General features: G+C 38.0%; 1 protein-coding gene across 5 annotated transcripts in view; it reads left to right on the forward strand.

The window, feature by feature from the left end:
* Nucleotides 1–22,924, forward strand: part of LOC122972458 (glycogen debranching enzyme-like) — a 75,774-nt gene that overhangs the window by 44,335 nt on the left and 8,515 nt on the right. For all 5 annotated transcript variants that reach the window (XM_044339576.1, XM_044339577.1, XM_044339578.1 and 2 more), the window contains 14 exons: nucleotides 2,065–2,214; nucleotides 4,920–5,070; nucleotides 5,213–5,337; nucleotides 6,107–6,216; nucleotides 7,584–7,718; nucleotides 9,854–9,984; nucleotides 10,126–10,262; nucleotides 10,992–11,125; nucleotides 11,463–11,638; nucleotides 12,643–12,745; nucleotides 16,525–16,750; nucleotides 19,566–19,677; nucleotides 19,827–19,962; nucleotides 20,803–20,915. In XM_044339576.1, the coding sequence (XP_044195511.1) occupies nucleotides 2,065–2,214; nucleotides 4,920–5,070; nucleotides 5,213–5,337; nucleotides 6,107–6,216; nucleotides 7,584–7,718; nucleotides 9,854–9,984; nucleotides 10,126–10,262; nucleotides 10,992–11,125; nucleotides 11,463–11,638; nucleotides 12,643–12,745; nucleotides 16,525–16,750; nucleotides 19,566–19,677; nucleotides 19,827–19,962; nucleotides 20,803–20,915 (1,939 nt within the window). The remainder of the gene's footprint in view (nucleotides 1–2,064; nucleotides 2,215–4,919; nucleotides 5,071–5,212; nucleotides 5,338–6,106; nucleotides 6,217–7,583; nucleotides 7,719–9,853; nucleotides 9,985–10,125; nucleotides 10,263–10,991; nucleotides 11,126–11,462; nucleotides 11,639–12,642; nucleotides 12,746–16,524; nucleotides 16,751–19,565; nucleotides 19,678–19,826; nucleotides 19,963–20,802; nucleotides 20,916–22,924) is intronic.

A 22,924-nucleotide genomic window follows, 5' to 3' on the forward strand; every position in this document is an offset into this window, starting at 1 on the left:
TTATACAGTATATGGTCAGTTGGTTGGAGACAATTTAATTCTAGAGATGAGGACTATTCTTTTGAATATTGAGAGGTTAGGTATTTCAGTTCAGATGATGAAATAGCCAAAGTCAAAGTGCCCTGGCATTTTCATGCATAACTGTTTCTAAAGCATGAGAATACTGTGAAAACCAAAAAATCGTCCAGTAAGCAGCAGTTCTGTGGGGCAGAAGCATGAGAGGTATAGAGGAGAGTGGCCAGGCTGGTTCAAGCTGACAGGAAGGTGACAACAATTCAAATAGTCACACAGTGATATGCACAAAAGCATCTCGGAACACAAAACACATCAAATGTTGAGGATGATCGACTACAACAGCAAAATGTCTTTATGCCACTAGAATAGTTATAGACCTTTTAAATTATAGACTTTTACAGTAATAATTGTATTTCCTTACTCCTTAAAAGATTTAATACAGAAGAAATAATATAAATAAATTAAATAAAAAGTATTATTAATAAGAATAAGAAAATCTATTTTTAAAAATAAAAATAAACATTTTAACTTTATTAAAATAAGTCTATTATTAATATTTTTTATTTTTCAAGGAATAAAAAGGAAACAGATCTTTACTTTAAATTTAATCATCTTTTTTAAAACATACTTTGAGAAGATCGAATATCTATATTATTATTATTATTACTACTATTATTATTATTTCTTTATTTTAGTTTGTGGGGATTTTTCCCCTCAACTGACCGATTTCATGATGTCCTATGGACCTGTTTTACTTTTATTTTTAATTTTTATTTTTTATATTTAAAGAATGAATCACATTAAAATTTTAATGAATCAATTCATATTAGCAATTAATTAATGTAATGAAACAATGGAACTGTGGAACTGTGTTTTTGTTTGACAAATGTTTAATGTTATTAAACAATACATAATTCCAGGTTCGAACGCAGAACCTGGGCAAAATAAGGGATGAGCTTGGTTTCACTGATAAGACTCGTTTGAATCTTGTCAAAAAAAGACATTACCTTGCCTGGCAATGTGTGTTCATTTGTTTCATCAAAGTATAATTAAAAGAGAATGCGTCAAATTACAGTTTGTGTCTGGTACTCACATTGTTTGATTAACATAGTTCTGATTGACTCTTTTTCAATTAGTTCTGATACAAAATACAGTACAACAAGCTTGGGTTTGGACAGAAACTACTGTACATTCAGTGCTATGCAAGAAGGGTGTTTTACTACCAAGGCTAAGACTCAATTTTGTATGAAAATAAGGGTGCACTTTGTAAGGTGCATCATGGAGGGTGACATCTTTTTTGTTACTGGTTCCTTTAAAGGTTCCTGTCATGTCACTAGAGGTTCTGAAAACATTACTAAAATGTAGTGTAGAGACTTAGTGGGAACATCCTATAGTAATGGTCCCCTAAATGTTCCCAGAACGTCCTGAATGTTTCCTGACAGTCCACCAAATAACGTCCCCCTACCCTTTAAAGAACTCAACATCGTGACCATCCAGGAATGTTCTGGGAACGTTACAAGGCAATGACCTGTACACCAGTGAAGTTCTCAGTTCTCAGAACGTTATGGGAATGTACAATTTCTAGCTGTGTTCTGGCTGGTGCAAGTTATAGTTAATTACTGGTGGGGCTATGGAGTTTGTAGTAAATACAGTATATGAATAAACAAGGCTAGGCGCAGATGTGAAGCATTTAAAAGTCAATTTCAAGTATCAGTATCTCTCTGCTTGCACTTTGTCAGTTTCATTAGTTTCTAATTTTACAAGGTCATTCTTTTTATTTGATTATGAAATGCAGTATGCAGTAGGTTATGTAGAAGTGGAGATCTTAGCCTGTAGGTGGCAGTAAAGAAAGGGTCAGAGGGTAACCACTAACAGTAGAATTTACCATCAGGGCAGCTTGAACATCCACAACAAACATCACTACCGTGTAGTCATCAGAACATTTGGATGGGCTGACCTTCCACCAAACACAATGATACTTTGGTCCTGTCCATCTACCACATCTGTTTTAGCAGCTGTTCAGTGATTAACATTCAGTGTGTTGTTCAGATCTCGTTGGTGAAGGAGGATCATCTGTACTGCTGCTGGAACCCTGAGGTCCAAAAATGTGACCAGGTCAACCTTAAGACTGGGATCATGGCAGGGAAGATGGCATTAAACAAGTTGCACCAGGAACTGGCTGCTGAAGGCTTTACTCAGGTCAGTCCTCTACCTTCACTCGGTGATGCAACAGACTTTTCTGTTGTCTAATACTGATTATTTGTGTTATATTATATTCCTGGAGCTTTACTTTTTGCAGTCAGCTGGATCTTTGGATTTTATGTTCTTCTATCAATTGATTGGTATGACATCTCTACAGTTTTAATTTCTTTAGTAACAAAGACAAGTCTTTTGATATCTATTACTCTGACAAAATTAAAACAGCTATCAGTAAACCCCATCGGTTAGTCATCACATACAGAAGTCAAACAGTCAGTGAGTATTCAAAAGGTAGAACCAGAGGAAATCAGGCAATACCTTCAGTAATTGTAAAAAGACTTCATGTCTTAAGAGAGTGTAATGAAAGCACTTGGCCTGTGTTTCTGGAATTCTTGGAAGTACAGTATTACTCAGAGCTGTTGTTAGGATTTTAGAAATAAAGGCCACAAGTCAAAATTCTCCCAGCTTAACCACACCCCATCTAAGAATCTGTTCTTCACATGCATTTTTTTTCTTCTTACAAATTTCTATAAATGTTATAACTACATGATTGTCTAATTACTATTTACGGCAAAAGCCCTCATCACTTTGCCAGGAATATAATTCTAATGGAGGGATACTAAACCTGTTTATTTTAATTTCCAGAAACAGCCAAAGTTAAAGATATTGTTTTCTGTTTTCTGGTGCTTATTGCACGCCACGGTGGGCTGGGTGTGATCCTGATGTAGATGTGTTATTCCCTGTTATCTGGAGAGACTGTGGATAGGACACATAGATGCACAGTCCTTATATATAGAGTATGTAGGCATATACCTTGCTGGCCACATTGATCTTATATACCATCAACACTGATCATTTATTAGTCATCTAAACCTTACATTTTTATGGTACTATCTATAATTTTAGTTTACCTTTTTTATGCATTTGCTTTTCCTTTTTCTTTTTCTCCCCCAACACTTGTTCTTGCCATGAAAAGGTGTGCTGTAACTTTGTACTGTTGCTTTTTTATGAAATACAATGAACATTTGTTAAGAAAAAATATTGTATTTATAGTTAAATTAAGTTATAGTTAGTTATTTGCATCTTTACGTTGCATCCTGTATAAAAAGGTGTGATGGTGACCCATTATATGTTATTTATCTATAAGGCTCTAATGCAAATACTGCGTAATTACCTCTGCTCTCTGGTCACTAAATATAGTACTTACACTGTCAGGTCACAGGACACATTAGCTGTACCTCATGTTCACACTGAGACCGGAAAAACTGGTTTCAAAGTACTAACCTCTGTACAGATGAACTATTTGCATTTCCAATTGTAATTGCTTTTCTTACTTAAAATATTGTCAAAATGTGTGTGTGTGAAATTTCTGTGTCTGTCTATGCTTAAACTTCATTTATAAACTTGAAGAGTTTATAAATGTTAATGACCTTGTTATGGTCAATTGGAATGTACTTCTCAATGGACTACAGCAGAAGATCTGGTGGCTTCTCTTCTCTACATCTATTTCTAAGCTGGGTCTTGATCAGCTTCAGTTTGTAGAATGATTGTGCAACTGATGCAGTTGTCACTGGCAATGTATCATATATTTTGAGGAGTTTTGTCAGCTTTGGGAAGAGTGTTTCCATATTGTTTTCTTGAAGGCACATAAGCCTAGCTTGGATATTGGCAGTAGGAAGAGCACAGGAAGAGTGGAACACCTTAAATTCAGTGACAATACTGTTTTCCTCCATGTCATAGAAGTGGCAGACATCTTTGACAGATCGGGCAGCTTTGTCATTTGCCATGCCTCTCTAGTTACTTGGGGTGGTAAGGCACTGACATAGAGCACTAGAACTGCACTAGCCCTCTTTCCTTTGTCATGTATGTTTTTACCACTACCAAGGAACTTGTTTTTTTCTCCTCTCTGTTTATTTCTCTGTTAACAGGGTTACTCAAAAGGTTCCCTTCCATATTTCATAAGAGTTTCATGACAGAATAGGATACATTTTTAAACGTTTTAACACACCTAGGCACAGGTTTAAGATCTTCTAGGCATCCCTGTCATTGCTAACGGCTAATGCGAACATATCTTTATCTCTCTCTTCTCCTCCCTTGCTGCCTCTAGCTGCATTTTGTAGACGCCTTTGAATTGTCTTCAATTTTCTGTTTCTTCTTGGGATTCTGTAATCACAGGGTAACCCAATGCTAATCTCCCTCTATACAAGTGCAAGTTAATCCAAGCTAAAGGGTTGTCAACACATTTTGAATAAAGAATACTCAATTATTGAAGATTTTACTACATCACAAGGTTGATTTCCAATCTATACCAAATATTTAGTATAAAGATGGCTAAGTATGTTCAGTTCAATACAAAATCCTATATAAGCTTGATATTTATATGCACACAAAATTGAAATTGGTTATATAAGTCACTTAATGAGATAAGATACTAAGACAGTGCACTGGACACATTTCCTTATTCTTAGCTGATGGTCCTCAGATTTCTGTCAGCAGCTAGAGATAAATATTAGTTTGTCTGGAAGCTGATAGATCTAAGTGATGAACTGAAATTTTGTGTAGAATGTAATCTCCTCCTTAAGCCAGCAAAACCCCCACACACAATAGTGAAGAAAAAATGGGAGCTAGATATTATAGAACATTCTGGTTTTTTATCCTGTTGTAAATGTAGTCTTTCTGCTATAATTTACTGCTTGGGTTCACAGGTCTATGTGGAGCAGCTGGATGAGGATGTAGTTACAGTGACCAGACACTGTCCCAGCAGCCATCAGTCTGTCCTAGCTGTGCTGCGAAGGGCAGTCAAGAACCCAGAAGGACACCATCATACAGATAATGTTCCACCTTTATTCATACCAGGTGATAATCCTACAACCAGAACCTGATTTTAAACTAATTTCACCCCTAACCCAACCCTAACCCTTAATCCTAATCATCAGTGGTATGCTGCCTCCACTTCCAGCGATTCCAGCTAACATGGACTCTTTGTTTGTCCTCACAGGTCAGATAGAAGAGGTGGTGTTGGAGGCTAGGACCATTGTGAGGGACATAAACTCTGACAGAAGAAGTGACATCAACATCAACAGCCTGCCAGAGTACACTGCAGAGATCCAAGAACACATCCAGGTATCTTCAGTGGTGTGGGATTCTGGATACATCGAAATATTTTCCAGTGTTGAAATCAGATTGGATGCTTGAATGCTTGAACCTGAATGCTCGACCCCTACAGTGAGGGGTGTTTATCCCTCTAGACGAGTTCCAGAGACTTTTAGAATCAATGCCAAGGCTGAGGAACACCATTCTTCCAAAAGATATTCCCTCATTTGGTGTTTTGATGATGGTGGTGGAGAGCACTGTCTAACACGTCAGTCCAAAATCTCCCATAGGTGTTCAGTTGGGTTGAGATGTGGTGACTATGAAGGTCATAGCACATGATTCACATCTTTTCATACTCATCAAACCATTCAGTGACCCCTCGTGCCCTGTGAATTGGGCATTGTCATCCTGGAGGAGACCACTCCCATCAGGATTGAAATGTTTCATCATAGGATAAAGGTGATCACTCAGAACAACTTTGTATTGATTTGCAGTGATCCTTCCCTCTAAGGGGACAAGTGAACCCAAACCATACCAGCAAAATGCCCCCCACAGCATAAAAGATCCACCAGATCCCCTCACTGTAGGGGTCAAGCATTCAGACCTGTACCAGTTTTTCCTTTAATTTGATACCTGTCTGTATGTCCAAAACACTCCTCTGTAGTGTTGGGACTATTATTACCCCTGCCAAAGAGTAGTAGTCTATGATCTAAAACAGACAAACTCTGCTATGGTACATACAGTCCACTTGAACTAACTTTATGCTTTGACATTTAAAGTCTTTTAAAATGTCTTCCAGCTGAAGGACAGTAAGGTGGTGAAAAAGGCAGCTATGGTTTCAAAACACAGTGGTGTTGGCCAGGAGATTTTGTTTAAGAAGTTCAAACCCGGCTGCATTATCATTTTCAGGTGGGTCAACCTTTGTTTGACAGTATATGTATTGGTTTTGTGACTTAGGACAGTTTCACAGTTTTTCAAGTGTGTCTTAATACAACAGTTAGGTGTCCATACGAACAGTGAAGGAGGTTTTCCTCACAGTAATCATTCCTCCTATTCATACTGACTATTAAAAGATCCCCTTTAAATGTGCTTTCATTGTAAGTGATGGGGGCCAAAATCTTCACAGGTCAGATAGAGGAGGGGGTATTGGAGGCTAGAACCATTGTGTGTCCACACAGTCATTTTGTGCTAAAATGCATTTAAAAGTTGATCTGAAGCTTATATGAGGCTTTAGCAGTCTGAGTTAGTCATATCAAGTGGACATCTGTGACATTTACAGTCTTTTAAGCATCAAATTCCTTCCTTGTGTTTCCTTGGACAGTGTTTCCCTGTTGAGCTTCGGTGAAATTATAGTAACAAAAAAAAGAGGTACTTTGGCATTAAAGATTGAAATATCTTTCAGCGTTACAGATATTTGACTTGACTCATTTGGATGCTGAAGCTTCATATTAGCTTCAGATAAACTGGAGGACTGTGGATTTTGTCCCTCATCACTTACATTGTAAGTGCATTATGTAGGGATTATTTCATGGTCAGTATAAACAGAAGGAATGATCACAACAAGAAAAAACAATTTCAATTTCAATTTGGGCACCTGACTGTTATTTTAAGATAGACTTGAAAAATTCTGACCCTGTCCTTTAAACCACAGTTTGAAGAAATCCCAGTACACAATAGGAACAATAGAATTTGGAGGCAATCACAAGATCAATAGAGATATAGTCTAAGCTAAATTCAGCACAAAGGACCAAAGTTTGTTTCACACATTGTTTTGTCTCTCTTTCATTTTTTGCAGTACCTACACACACATACACACACACATGCATGTTTGTCTTTATATCCTTGTGAGGACACCCATTGACATAATGCATTCCCTAGCCCCGTACCCTAACCCTAACCATCACAACTAAATGCCTAAACCCAACCCTTGCCCTAAACTGAACCGAAACCCAAATCTAACTTTAACCTTAAAACCAAGTCTTAACCCTCAAATTGCCCTTTGAAGTTGTGAGGACTGGCCAAAATGTCCTCACAACACAGAAATGTCCTCACAATGCTGGTTTTCAAATGAAATTGGTTCTCTGAAACACACACACACACACACGCACACACACACACACACACACACACACACACACACACACACACACACACACACACACACACACAGTTACTGGCTTACAGTACACAAAGTGCTGAGTGTGTGTTTGACCTTGTTTGTGTCTACTTGCAACCACTTGAAGCAGTTGTCTAAGTTGTTGTATGTTCCTCTCCAGGGTAACTCTGGAGTCCAGGTCCCGGGAGCAGCTAGGGGCTCTAAGACGCCACCTGATCCAGTTTAGTCCTCAGTACCAGACTGGCAGCCTGGCTGAACATAGCACTCCTGCTGTTCTCACCAAGCCACTGATGACGTGAGTATGCCAATTAAAGTGATAATGATATTAATAGTAATCATGACTGTAAAATTATTAGTATTGGTGCAAAAATCTGAAATGTATCATGTTGATTTGTTGATTTTGTTGTGAGTTAGGAGCTGAGAGAACATACAATGAATATGATAAAGTTTGGAATACATTTTGTGAATGACTGCAGGACTCTGAAAAAGAGAACACATGCAGTCTTAACAGATATCAGAATGACTTTGCAACCTAAGGCTTCTTGGTAACATGGAAAATGCAGCTGTACAATAGTGCTGATTCTGTGACAACCAACAGTCCTAAATCAAACTTTGATCGCTATTAACAGTTCTCATTAAGAAGGTCATTGAAAAACGAGATGCATTTATATAAACCTTAGTTCATTTTTTAATTTAAAATTTACAATAATGGCACTATTTGACAGATACAATATGTTTATACTGTTTTTATTTATTTATTTATTGATTGGGACCATGTACAATGACATAAATGTTACTATTTGATGTACTGTACTAGAGTTAGCTTATAGCTAATTTTCATCTGCATTCCCTTCAGCAGGTCATAATTAAAACATAAAACAGCACAATGACGAACAGTACAAAGCAAAAAACACACAGGACACATAATACAAAATACAAAGGTACACACAATAGCACATCACATACACCCACAATGTCAACTAGAAATGAGTAATGTAAGCTTGTCAAATTTAAAGCAAGATTATTTGCGTTCATGAGAGGGCCATGAGATAAAATGTAGAGTCAGTGCTTACAGAGCTGAGTAGCTTTTAGCAGACTTTAATTTGGTTTTAAACGTACTGATAGAACTGCAGTTCTTCATATCATCAGGTAGGACATTCCACTGAGTTGTGACTTTTACAGAGAAAGCTGACTGCCCAAATGCAGTGCAAGAAAATGGTATGGTACATTCTTGTATAGAGGATAATCTAATCTGGAGGATCTAATAGGATTTACTGAGTGAGTGTACACAAAGTCACATAGTGGAGGAGGGGCCAAACCATTTAAAATTTTATAAACCAGGCACAAATTTGTTGCTGTGTTTAACAATATATGCAAGATGCAGCACTATTGTAGATAAGGTAAAACGATTTGGTTGCATAGGGCTGAGTCAAATCCCTGCTCATATATAAATCAGTGTTTACTTATAGCCTTTGCAAATTGCTATATAGAGATCAATATCATTATGAGATATGAGGTATTTATCAATTTAGTCATCATATTTTGGCATATATAACCAGGGTGACTTACAGGTTGTGTGTATACACATAAAGCCTACTCATGAAAAAGGTATTTTCTGCATTCAATACTTTTTATATTATCTAATACTTCAAACTGCAACACTCATAAAACTACAACTTGTATTTATCATATATAGTTTGTGGCAATGAATGTAGTAAAACAGCAACATCTCACTCTCTCCCAGGATTTGTCCTCTTGCTGAAACACTGCATTTCAATAATCATCAATAATCATTGGCCATTCCCTCCTTCACTTCCCCATGGCATGATATATTGTAGCAACATATTTCCTGCAAGTGGCCACGGGGCAGGCAGGGTCCGAGGGGAGTGAAAGATTAAAAATGGAACACACTCACACACATCTTCAGTCTTCACAAGTATTAGTCAATGATGAATCATCAAACAGCCTTTTGCCAACTGTCTGTGGATTGCAGCTACTTCATCTCATGAACCAGTTAATGTAAATGAAGAGACAGCAGTTTCAGTGAATGACTACAATATGTGATCATTATATAGTTTTCAGAGTACTGAAATGTCACTTTAAATGGCAATAGGACTCTGTTGAGGTGAAGTGAGCAAAGTGAAGAAGGACGTGTTAAACACTGCTATTGAAACGCACCCATCATCAGTGTGGGAAGCTTCACAATTCTCAGTCCTCCTCTGTGGCTGGAGTGTGCAGTAGGTTAACTTTCAGCAAGATCCCTGTCAGGGATTTTGGGATGCTTGATAAATATTGTCCCTGATGAATATGTATGTTGTATACAGAGAGAATTTGAAGTTTTCTGACAGTCTCAGCATTTCATGAGACTTTATCAGTACATACATGTATTTGTGTTATTCATCCCACCAGTGAAATGCTCTTCCTCCACAGCATCATGTCCAGACTGACGCTGGCTGACATGAACATGCTGCTGTATCGCTGTGATGCTGAGGAGAGGGAGGATGGGGGAGGATGCTATGACATTCCTTCATGGTTATCTCTCCACTACGGAGGCTTGCAAGGTACTAAAAGCACACTGAATAAATGCAACACAAACTGGTGATCATGTACCTGTATAAACATCACCATCATGATCATCATTATCACTTATTCCGGAGTTTATGCAGTACCAGTATTTAGACTGTGGTTCAACACCTCCTTAGGGCTGATGTCAGTGTTGGCAGAGATTCGTCCTAAAAATGAGCTTGGTCATTCACTTTGTGACAACCTGAGGGGAGGAGACTGGATGATGGACTTCATCTCCAACAGACTGCTGGCAAAGGGTGGTGCTGTGGGAGAGGTATGCCACAAACAGGTTTGTTATCAGTGCTGTATTGTATTTTGCCACATGTCATTTACATCTAATGAGGAAAACTACAGCTGGATCCTGCTCTTTACACGTACCAGGTGTAACGGTAAAGTCAACATCAGGTCAGCTATTCAGCAGGTAACACATGGAGCTTCATCCTTGACCTTGGAAACAATAGTGTGGCAAAGTACTCTATATATCATAACATAAATAATTGCAACAATACACAGTTCAGTTGTTTACCATATGGCACTGAACTATTGGGATTCATTTATCTTTCTGTTTTGTCATTTCAGTGTGGACAGCAGGCTTTTAGAAAATCTGAACAGTTGTCTGCATCAGTATAGACGTGGAGCAGTAGTATAGATGTGGAGCAGAGAATCTTTTTGGTGTCATGACCAACAAGTCCTCCAAATTAAATGAGCCATGAAGCATTCCACAACCATGGATGCGTGACACACACATACACACACACATGCACATACATATATATATGCATTTGGAAACAGGAAAAGAACCACGGTCTCTTGTGGCAAAGTCCACTGTCTCACACAGGCTGTGCGGCTGCCCTAACCTCTTAACATGGGTGCCGAAATGAAAAGCAAGAGGTTCCGCGACGCACACACGCTGCTCACGCAGGCTGTGTGTCCCAGGCGTAACCACTACATTTTTCTCGGGAAGACAGTCTTGTTGTGACTGATGTTGACCTTTGACCTACAGGTAGGCCACTGGTTCCAGGCAATGTTCAGCTACCTGAAGCACATGCCCCGCTACCTGGTACCTTGTTACTTTGATGCCATCATCCAGGGAGCCTATACTACTGCTCTGGAGGCTGTTTTCAAACAGATGTCAAGGTTTAGTCTTTTTTTTCTTCATTTCCACTTTCTAATGTTTTCAGATAGAGGAATTACTAATATGGGTTCTTAAGACAAATGCATACTAATATTTCTTGGTGATGATTTGAACTTGTATTAGTCTTTACAGAGTATCTGTTTTGTATGCCTAATAGTTAGATTCTATTATGGGTCAACTAGACTGATTTCACTTTCCACTTTCAAGTTCCTTCCTTCATTCATTCGATTACTCATCTATTCATTTGCTTGACTTTAAATGTGAAATTCTCTGCTCAACTCTCACTGTTTGAATAGTGACATCTATGTGTCCCTTTCCATTGTGTCTCGGCTTCCTTAGCTTCATTCAGAATGGTTCCAGTCTGGTTAAACAGCTGGCCCTGGGTTCGGTGCAGATGTATGGTGTGGGTCACTGTTTGATGCTGCCCACCATCTCTCCTCACCTTAAAGATGTCCCGCACTGCCTCAGTGAAATCACCTGCCAGGATAATCAATGCTGTGTGTCACTGGCAGCAGGTCAGCATTTTTACTGTCTCTTTCTCATGTCATCATGATGTATTTATGTCAGATAAGAGAATGTTATTCATCCCAAAGGACATTTTTGTACCCAGGATGCTTGATAGGGAAATACATTTATACATAGTATTCTAAATATGCTGAATATACATTTAATAGTAAAATAACACAAAAGTAGAAGTATGCAATGAATAAACTGCATACAGGTGAGTCGACGTTACAATATTATGTTAAAAAACAGAAACAATCAAACAGTAACTTGGAAGTGTTTAATTTTATCTAGCATTCTTTCTCATTGTATTTTTACCTGGTCACTACTAGCTAAAATTTCTACCACAGCTCTTCTGAGTTACTGTCCTTTAAGACGTGATTGTATTGCCTCACTTTAGTTGCTTGGCATAAAAGAGTCTGCCAACTGACTAAACATAAAAATATAAATGTAAAATGTAATTCAAAAGCATTCTAAACTGTCCAGTTTGGTGATTTTTTTTCCTTATTGTGACATATCACATGAAGAGACCAAAACCAACAATGAGCTGATTGTTGTATTTAACTCCCCCCTTCTAATAAGGACATAAAATGCACCAAAAATTATTAAAATAACAAACAAATGCTGTTTGAGTCACCTGTGCTAAAAACAACAGTGTCTGACTGATTTGCTAAGTTACCAAGCTTTTAAAAAACTGAGAATATATATTTGTAAGCTGCTTTTAAAGATTTCCATCTTCAGTAGGAACCCATGGGCCAAGGGCTGAGTACAACAGGCAGACTAGGGAAGTTAGGAATTATTGAGAGACAAACATATTGTTGATTTTGGTCTTTCCATTGGATTTGTTAACAGTAAGAAAAATATAGAATAACTTCAATAGTGTTAGGCCAAAAACTAATCACAGCAGCACAGCATCTAGTTCTATTAAATGATTGGTCTGTAATTAAATTAAATAGGCAACATATACCGAGACCCACTAGTGCTCTGAGCTTATAGATGTTTGTCTATACTTCAGGTCTTCCTCACTTCTGTGTGGGGGTTTTCCGTTCATGGGGTCGTGACACCTTCATTGCTCTGAGAGGCTTAATGTTGCTGACTGGCAGACATCTGGAGGCTCGGTGAGTCCAACAGACCACAAAACACTCGAGAGTATTTTAGGCTTCAAGACAACAAGGCTTCAAGATAATATGCTCTTTATTTTAACGCCAATACAGATCAAAATGATTCAAATAAATAAAATTAAATTGAATTGTAATGGCTGTATTGAATTGTTTTTGACTGACTTCTGTTTGTATTTTGTCTAGATATCTAAACTGTTTTAAAAACTTTTGTAGATCATTTTTTAGAATGTTTTAAGTGTAAAGAAATGAACTTGTGATCATAAAAGTACAGTATATTTTGTATGATGTTAATATATTTAAACTCAAGAACACGTTATAAAATACTAACTTTAAGTTGTGCTTTTAGAACAACATATTTGTATTGTATTGTTTATACACTATAAGTAAACTATAAATGTACCAACAGTGTATGCTGATTTTAGTCTCAGTCTGTTTGCATTATGTTGAGAATACATTAAAAGTAAACTACTGAATTGAATTGAATTGAATTGAATTGAATTGAATTGAATTGAATTGAATTGAATTGAATTGAACTGAATTGAATTGAAGTGAATTAATTTATTTATATAGTGCCAAATCATAGTCTGATCAAATAGGATTTTGTGGAAAAACTATTAAATGTTCAATTTCAATGCCATAAATCAGAACAAGGTCAAGGATGTGGTTAAGATAGTGAGTGGGTTTGCATACACACTGAGAGAAGCCAGTTGAGTCTAATAATGAGTGATGCTTACGGAACTTGGTGCAAGCAACTCGTTCCTAACTGCATCACAGTCATGCTAACAATGATGGTAAAGCATACCCTCGAGTGTAATATTGCTTAATTTGCCCATTCATTTGTAGCTATGTGTTATTTTATGTACATGCACTTTATTTTGTATCTTTACAGATACTCCCCATTCAATATAATGTATTACTAGTTTGAGTAAAGGCACGAGAGCAACTGCGGGTATAAAAGCTGTGGGCTTGTGCTGCGTTCTTCAGTTGGCAGTTACACCTAGAGTAAAGCTACTGAAAACCAGCAAAATTGCTTTGTTTTCATTTATATTTTCAGGTGGGTAAATGTCACCCAAGCACCTCCATATTATATTGGTCGTCTACCCTTAATAGCTTACTTGTTTAGTTTATATTGTGCTTCGTTACATTGTTTGAGGTAACTATAACATTGGTAACTGCATACTGGTGGACACAACCGTCACTGATGCTAACGTAGCGCTTCAGAGATTGAAGCTGTTATTTTTCTAATTTTGACAATCTAACCCGTGACAATACATTAGCTAAGGTTTTAAGGACTATGACTGTTGGTAGTTGTTGATTTTGTTTAAATATGCTGAATTGCAATTTTATGGGTTATTGTTTTTTGGATGATTAAGCTAAGCTAGTTAATATATGCTACGTCAGCTGTCACCATAATCAAGCTTCATTGTAAATACTGATGGCATACATAGTATTTAGCACAGAATGGATGATTTTAGTAGTTAGTAAACTTGTACAAAAGAGTTTAATTTGTAATACAATTGAATTTATTGTAATCTTTGGGTTCATTTATTGTTTTCTATAAAATATATTAGTCGTGGGCTTAATCATGCGTACATGCACACGCACTTCACGCACTACATCACGTGCACATACAGTGTTTGGACCATGGATGTATTATAAGAGCTCGCTATCGGACTAAAAATGGCGCCCATTCAGTCCTATAGGAATTGCTTGCCTGGTGCATACGCCAAAAAAAGTTTCTGGCTTCCGGGTTTGCTTCCACGTTGTGCGGCCCACTGAACATGCGCAGTAGTGTTTCCCCTGCTGGCCCCACCCGCGAGTTCCCACTCGGCCCATAGACTTTACATTGTGATGAGGTCGCTTTTCTCGACTCGAGGAAAGTTTTACAAATATAAAACCTCCAGGGATCAAAAGTTCATAATAGAAAGAGTCATAATTGATGTTGTTTGCAGTTCGAGGTGTCGTGTCAACAGTTTTACAGACGTCTGTTTTACAATAGTGGTCTATGGGGAAAATCCTTTTTGGGCCGCAGGGGGATTTTTTGCTGCAATACCGCAAGAGGCCACTGGGAAAAATTGGCTGCAAGGCTGAGCTGCGGCGCCCTATTCAGCTCTTATTATACATCTATGGTTTGGATTCAAATGACCCTCAGGGTTTAAACAGAATGCAGTTTACACATGTGGTGGGAGCAGGAGCTTAGGTCTAAGATTTAAGGATATAGCCTGACTACACCACAATAGTGGACAAACACTGACCCAATAAAGGGCACACAGGTTTGTTCACTAATGAAAGTTAAAGATTTGTTGTTTCCAATATCAAAACTATTTATTTGAATGTTCACAAGTTAAAAGGCAATAACAAGGGTTTACACACACACACACACACTCTACATATATGTATATATATATATATATATATATATATATATATTTAACAAATATAGAGTTATATGCAGCGATCTCCTCGCAGCTGTGTCTCCCTGTTTAGAGACGCTGTGCGCATTTACGCACGAGGCACAGCAGCGTAACTTCATTTTTACTGCTGCTCTGCCTTGCAGCCAATTTTTCCCAGTGTTCACTCGTGATTTTGTAGCGAAAAATCCCCCTATGGCCCGAAAAGCATTTTCCCCATAGACCACCGCTGTAAAAGAAACGTCTGTAAGACTGTTGACAGGACACCTCGAACTGCAAACAATGTCAATTATGACTCTTTCTAATATGAGCTTTTGATCCCTGGAGGTTTTATATTTGTAAAACTTTCCTCGAGCCAAGAAAAGCGATTTAAAAATCTGTGACGTCATCACAATGTAAAGTATATGGGCCAAGTGGGATCTCACAGGCGGGGCCAGCAGTGGAAACGCTACTGCACATATTCAGTGGGCCGCACAATGCGGAAGCAAACCCAGAGGCTAGGAATTTTTTTTGGCGTATGTGCCAGCCGAGCGATTCCAATAAGACTGAATGGGCGCCATTTTTAGTCCGGTGTCCAGCTGCTATAATACATCCACAATAAATATGGACGTCATCACAGCCCCCCAAAAAAGGAGCCAAAACATCTTGATTGCCCCCCCCCAGTGGCTGGCTGTAGTATAGGTCATAAGTCTCGCCCACTCCATGTGAGCAGATGGGACATGAGCCAAACTAAGAAATCAAAATACACGTCAAATAAATTTTTCCTAAAGATGGTGTCTGTCATTTTCGGTAGTTGTTATCATGCTAATTTTGTCCAAGTGCTCATTTTTCTGATAAGTTTGTTTTTAATTAGTTATGCAATGATATAAAATGGGGGTCTGAGGTCGTGATTGTGGTTGTGCTGTGACAACCGCTCTAAAACGACATGTCCCATGGGCTGTCACCCCACCACCCGACTCTACTGTGCAGACTCTGGCTCCAAATGATGTCACACAAGCAAGATGGCAGCTCCTGGAAAGGAGATATTTTGGCTTCACTTTTGGATAGGAAGTGGAGACACGTCATCCATATTTATATACAGTGAATGGGTGGAACTCAGACCACGTGCTGGCTGAGGCCACATGTGCGAGTGTGTTTGGTTATGTTTAGAAAGAGTGTGGTGAGATAAAAGATGCCAGGTTAAAAGAGAGGTTAGTTAGTGCATGCAAAGCCTAGTAGCCAAATCTAAAAATGTACTGTGTGTTCTGAGAAATGGCTGGCAAAATAGTTAATGTGCTAAAACTGTAACATAAGTAAACCCTATTTAAGTTCCTACTAAACATTGTGTGTGTGTTTGTGTGTGTGTAATTTTCCCAACTACCACAGGAACATCATCCTGGCGTTTGCGGGCACACTGCGTTATGGCCTGATTCCCAACCTGCTGGGCCCGGACAGCTATTTACGCTACAACTGCCGGGATGCTGTGTGGTGGTGGATGCAGTGTATCCAGGAGTTCTGCACACTGGTACCAGACGGTGTCTCCATCCTCAAGTGTCCTGTATCCAGGATGTTCCCCACCAATGTGTCTGATCCACAGCCTGCTGGAGCTTGGGTAGGACAGTGTGCAGTGTTCTCACATAGGTCTCAGCATAAGCAAGAGCCAATGTTCATCTGTGACTATTAAAAAGGAATTTCATTCATATATCCATTTACTAAATTAACACTAATTCAAATCTATTGCAGATTATGGTCCTTTTCCGACACATTAGCATTGAACAAACAAGGCTATTGTTTACCTTATTTTATGGAAGAGAAGAAAAAAGTAAAAGAGAAAAGTAATATGAGCCAGTGAGTCTTTCACAGTAAGCAAAACAAAAGAATAAGCCTTTCAACTACGATGTTTGTGCTACAGATGATATTTTATTACCTAGATATTCACCCATATTTTGATTTGATTTTGAAATATTTTCTTATTTTTTCTTGTTTTAAATAAAAACTAAATATAAAAAAGTTATTTTATGTGTGATTAAACAGTAGTATGTATGTTTTCGGATGCACTGAGCTGAGAACCTCCTTGCCGGTTAGAGACGTGTAACAATGGTAACCCGTGCCAACTATAAAGTCTGAACTAATTTAAAAAATATATTACGCCTGGCAAAGTGAAACCTTACTTGAATTGAAAAGCGTTACTAACATTACACCAGAGCTGCCTTGGTCACTGTCCACCATTGTCTGTTATGTTATTATTGTTGTCCACACTACTCCATTGCGTGGGATATTTATGCCGGCATAGCATCCAGTGCTTACATACTGTAATATTTCCCCAGAAATAGTACGCACTTCACATATTATTGGTTTCACACTAAAGTTTCAGACATACTAAAAAATCTCACATACTGTTTTAGCAGGTTAGTATGGAGTTGCCGACGCAGCCCAACTGTCAAGCTTAATTTAGCTGTGTGTCAAAGAATGTCTAACAGGCAGAAACAGAATCCCAAAAGATGGTTCCTTCAGTGTCTTTTCACGCTTGCATCACTTTTGTCATGTCCATGTTCAGAATCAAAAGATGGTGTGAGAGTGTGAGAGACCTTTACAAAAATACCTATTTCAGTTCATTCCCATTTTATTCATGGTCACTTTTGTTTTGGAGTGAAGCCTTTTATTTAAAAGCTTAGCATTTATAGTTTAAGAAATAAAAGTGTGCCGACGTTGTTTATAAGTTATTTATTTATTTATTTATTTAATCATTCACTCACTCATTTTGTTCAAGCTGTGAAGACAAAAAGAAAATTAAATAAAGTCCAAACCATGACCTTCTGATGTGTTTAAATTTATACAGTGGAAACTGCTTATACTGATCGCAGTCATAGTGATCAACGGTTTATATGGATCAAAAAGCTTGGGACAAATCATTCCTATACCAAATGTATGCAGTTTAAATAATTTGCCTATAGTAATCAAGTAGTCCGCCTACAGTGTTCATTTTAGGTCATTTCATACATGGCAACATATGGAGAAAAAAAAAAGTAAAACTATGGTAATTCAATTTAATTTAAGCTGTCAGCAATTTTTCTTCCAATCCATCTCCTTCACCTTCTTAATTGCGGCAGTATTGCCCTTTTTGGTGTTTGATATTAAAAACATATTCATTCTAGAATAAGATCTATGGCAGTGTGAGGAGAAAGTATATACCCTTTTACTGGGATGTATCAGTCGCCATATATCCACCAAACCCATATCCTCACTGATCATATGTATTGTAGCTCTATCCTTAGGCATTACTGGTCCACTAAATTTGCTCCTGTCTAGAAAAGCGTCTGAGACTTGATTGAAGTCTCCTGCCAAAATGATCTAACCCTCCATTTCTCCCAAGGTCTTATTCACTTCATGAAAAAAATTGGGATCTCCTTAGTTTGGTGTGTAAATGTTGCACATATCATCTTGAGTCCACTTATCAATGCCTGTATGCATACCATTCTGCCATTATCATCTTTAAAATAAAACCTAATTTTTGTTTACCAGTATGATTACCCCATTCCGTTACCTAGAAAAGGAGTTATGAAAAAGATGTTTTAACCCAACCCTGTTTCAATTTCACTGCTTCTCCTTCGTTAAAATGAGTTTCTTGTATGAAAGCAATGTCAACCTTACTATGCTTCAGATAGGTCAGTAATCTCACATTATTTCTCTTGCTGTGATTTTCAAGCACTTGAATGCGATCCCATAAGACTTCCATCTTTTTCTCCTCTTGCTCTCTGTTGTTCACAAGCCTCTCTGCCGTATCTTCCAGGTGGGAGATCTGTCCCTCCGTTTCTTCCAGTCTTTCTTGTATACTGTTCACCATATTCCTTAATTCACTGGTTGTTTCCTTGATAGTTAATATGTCTGTAGCCACCCCTTGCATTGTAGTTCTCATTGTGGTGATTTTGGCAAACATATTCTCCAGCCTTGTTGTTTTTTGGTTGGTCTGCTTTTTCAGTGGTGAGCTTGAGGTTGCCTTCTCCTCAGTTGGGGGAGGTGTTTTCCTGGTGACCATGCAGTTTGTTGACTTTTCTTTAAAATACTTCAATGTGGTAGCCATTGTGGTTTAGAAGACCTCTCGAGACTGTTCAGATATATCTTGTAAATGCAGAGGAAGCAGATTTTACCAGAAGGTGTGGATTATCATCCAGTAAATCAACATAAATATCGATAGGTGAGAGGAGCTCATCTACTGTGCCACCATCTTGCTTGACGTACCCACATGACTCCTTGGAAAGTCGGCCTCTTCATTAGTACATATGCAGAAGTATTTTTCAGAATGTAATACAGTCACGTAAAATCATTTGTTCCAAAAAAATAAGTTGTTCACAGTAAAAGTCACAGTCCAGCTTGGTGATTCATTGGTATTTAAGAAAAAATTATATCTACGTGTGTTTTTCCTCCAGGATCAGCCACTGTACGATGTGATCCAGGAAGTCATGCAGAGACACATGCAGGGTATCCATTTCAGAGAGAACAATGCTGGGCCACAGTTAGACCACAATATGACTGATGAAGGTATTTTCATGCACTCATTAACAATACTACTCACCAGATTAGTCCAGATATATAGTAGTTTGTATATTTCATTTGTGAGTGAACAGTTTCACCAAGGTAAATGTTACCTGATATGCAGCTGACTGTGTGACCCCTCTCCCTCCCACCAGGGTTCAATGTAGAGGCTGGAGTGGACCAGAGCACCGGCTTTGTCTACGGAGGAAGTCGCTTCAACTGTGGGACTTGGATGGACAAGATGGGAGAGAGTGAGAGGGCCCACAACAAGGGAATCCCTGCAACACCCAGGTACATTTCAAGCTTCAACTGCCATCATTACTTTTATCCTGTGCAGTGTGGGGGGTGGGGGTGGGGTTCTTTGTCAGTTCAAACTTGTTTGCCCAACATTCCGGGCTATCAAGTTGCATACCTGTAAAACTAGAAACCAGTATTCAGTATCAGACTTGGCTCTCTGTCATCCAGCATAAAATCTCACAGCAGAAATCTTTTTCATGACAAGCTGAGTTTTGATCATTATATATAATCAGCTTGTGTAACAGCTTTATTCATTAAACACTATTATAACATAGATAGTGTTATTACAACTCTCTTCAATGTACATTTAGATTTTAGAAATGTTGTGAAGCAGCAGTTCTGTTTTATGTTTCATAACTTGTTGATACTGCTTTCATTTTCATTCAGTCTTGCTGGATAATTGACCACATCTCTTGCTGCCTTCATATTATAAATTAGGTATAATCACTTTAAATTTTACATTGAGACTTGATGGTTTTCAACACATTGAATTGGATTTTTTTTAAATAAACCAATTAATGAAATGAGATACTAAGACAGACATTGAATACTAAGACAGACATGAATATTAGTTTGTCCAGGAGCTGATGGGTCTCAGAGATTAATTGAAATTTGTCAAAATAATGCCTATTTCTTAGACAATACATAATATCAGTAGCTGACATAGCTGGTAGAGGGACAACCTTCACATCTCATTATGGCAGCCTACAGCTTCTTCATCTGCAAAGTTATCCATGCTTTTAGTAAAAACCTGTTTAGATCAAAGCAACTCTTTTTATATATATATATATATATATATATGTGTGTGTGTGTGTGTGTGTGTGTGTGATCCAGGGATGGCTCTGCAGTGGAGTTAGTGGGCCTGTGTAAGTCTACTGTGCGCTGGCTTGTGAAGCTCCACAACATTGGCCACTTCCCCCATGCGGCAGTGACCATACGCAGAGGAGGTACAGTCAACCATTTACACACGAGGTTCTTAAAACTCCTAATTTGGTGAACATTTTACATTGCCTGTTTCATACATGCTTTCAGAATGGCATTATTCCATCTGTGTGGAATAAATCTATCATCAAACCTATCCCTAAATCTGCAAAAGTTGACCCCAGAGGTCATTAAACGACAGAGGTATTAGCTTGATCAGTACAGTGTATAAATTATATTCAGGTATCCTCAATAACAGACTTAATAATTACTTAGAGACTTATGGATTATTGGTGGATGAGCAGAATGGCTTTAGGAAAAACAGGGCATGTATTGACCATATTTATGTTATATCCTCAGTGATGAGAGCCAGACTACAAGAAGGGAAAAATATATTTGCTGGTTTTGTCGATTTCAAGAAAGCCTTTGACTGGATCAATATAGACCTCTTATTATATAAATTAATATGTTCTCCTATCAATGGTAAATTTTATAATGCCACCAAAGCCTAATATAAAGCCCCATTTTCATGTCTGCAGTTAAATAATTTTAGGACTGGCTGGTTTCCAACCCCATTTGGAGTGAAACAATGAGATGTCCTTTCCCCTCCAGTATTTGCCCTTTATGTAAATTACTCAGCTGAAGAAATTAAGCAGGCCAAGCTGGGTATAGTGATTCACAATATGAATTTAAGTGTTTCATTATATTCTGATGATATTGTGTTTGTTGCAGAGACAGAGATTAATTTACAAAAAATGTTAAATATTCTTAGTTCATGGTGTAGTAAATGAAAACTGTTCATTTATAGCGACAAAACATAGGTTATACATTTTAGGAAGCAATGTGAACGGCAGAGCAACCATATATTTAAATTTGGATCAATGCCTCTAAAGTACACTAGTTCTTATACATATCTTGGCTTAGTATAAGCAGGAAGAGCACTAGGGTCTATAATGAATAAAATAAAGTTGTGCCCTGACCTTAGTTTTTCAACTTTCACTAAACTTTATGACTCAATGGTTGGCTCGGTTTCATTTTACTCTGCAAGTGTGTGGGGTTTTAAGGATGCCCCTGACAGTAATGCCATCCAGATTCAAACCATGAGGTGTCTTCTTGGGGAGCATAAAATTCCTGCAATGTCTTTTACTGTATTTATGTGTTTTTTGTGATCTTGGTGATGTTGAGGATGAATTGAATTTTGTATTTCATTGCCCTTTGTACAGTGACCTGAGGAATTGTTTGTTTCAAAAGATCTAATTGAAAAATCCTTATTTATTATGGCTGTTTGAAGCTGATATGTTGAGTTGGCTTTTTAATATGGAGATTTTTGTTCTAGCAAGATTTATAGGAGAGGCTTGGCTGCTGAGATAGAGAGCACTCTATCAATTATAACAGGACATCGCTTCAATGTAAACTAAATGTTATGAAATGTTCTCTTTTTGAATTTGTGGAACTGTACATCATGATCTATCATGTGGCCATCCTGGTTATTATTGTCTAGTGTCTTGTAAGCCCATATGGGCTGGGCTCCAGAAAGGTGCAGGACACTCAAATAAACAAATCAATCAATCAATCAAATACACCATAGCAGGTGTTTTATATTGAGACAAACTGGCCAAAAACATACGCTCTTTTCCATGTGATTGGGGTTGATAAGACACAGAGAAGCAGAATAACAACAATAATAACAATAACAACAATAATAATAATAGATATATGATTAGCAATAACAAATAGCAGCAATAGCCGGAGAAGGACATTCCAGCGGCAAGGGCTCACAGCCCAGAGCCGGGGGTTTCCTGCGGATGAGAAAGCACAAAGAATTCTGGGGAAGAAGCCAAGTTAGTAATATGCAGTAATGGTACATGAATACATACAGATAGAGAGGAGGAGACAGGAGCTCAGTGCATCATGGGAAGTCCCCTGGCAGTCTGGACCTATAGCAGCATAACTAGGGGCTGGTCCAAGGCAAGCCTGGTGAGCCCTAACTGTAAGCTTTGTCAAAAAGGAAAGTTTTAAGCCTATTCTTAAACAT

This window comes from Thunnus albacares, chromosome 21 (genome assembly GCF_914725855.1).
Source record: "Thunnus albacares chromosome 21, fThuAlb1.1, whole genome shotgun sequence".
Lineage (NCBI taxonomy): Eukaryota > Metazoa > Chordata > Actinopteri > Scombriformes > Scombridae > Thunnus > Thunnus albacares.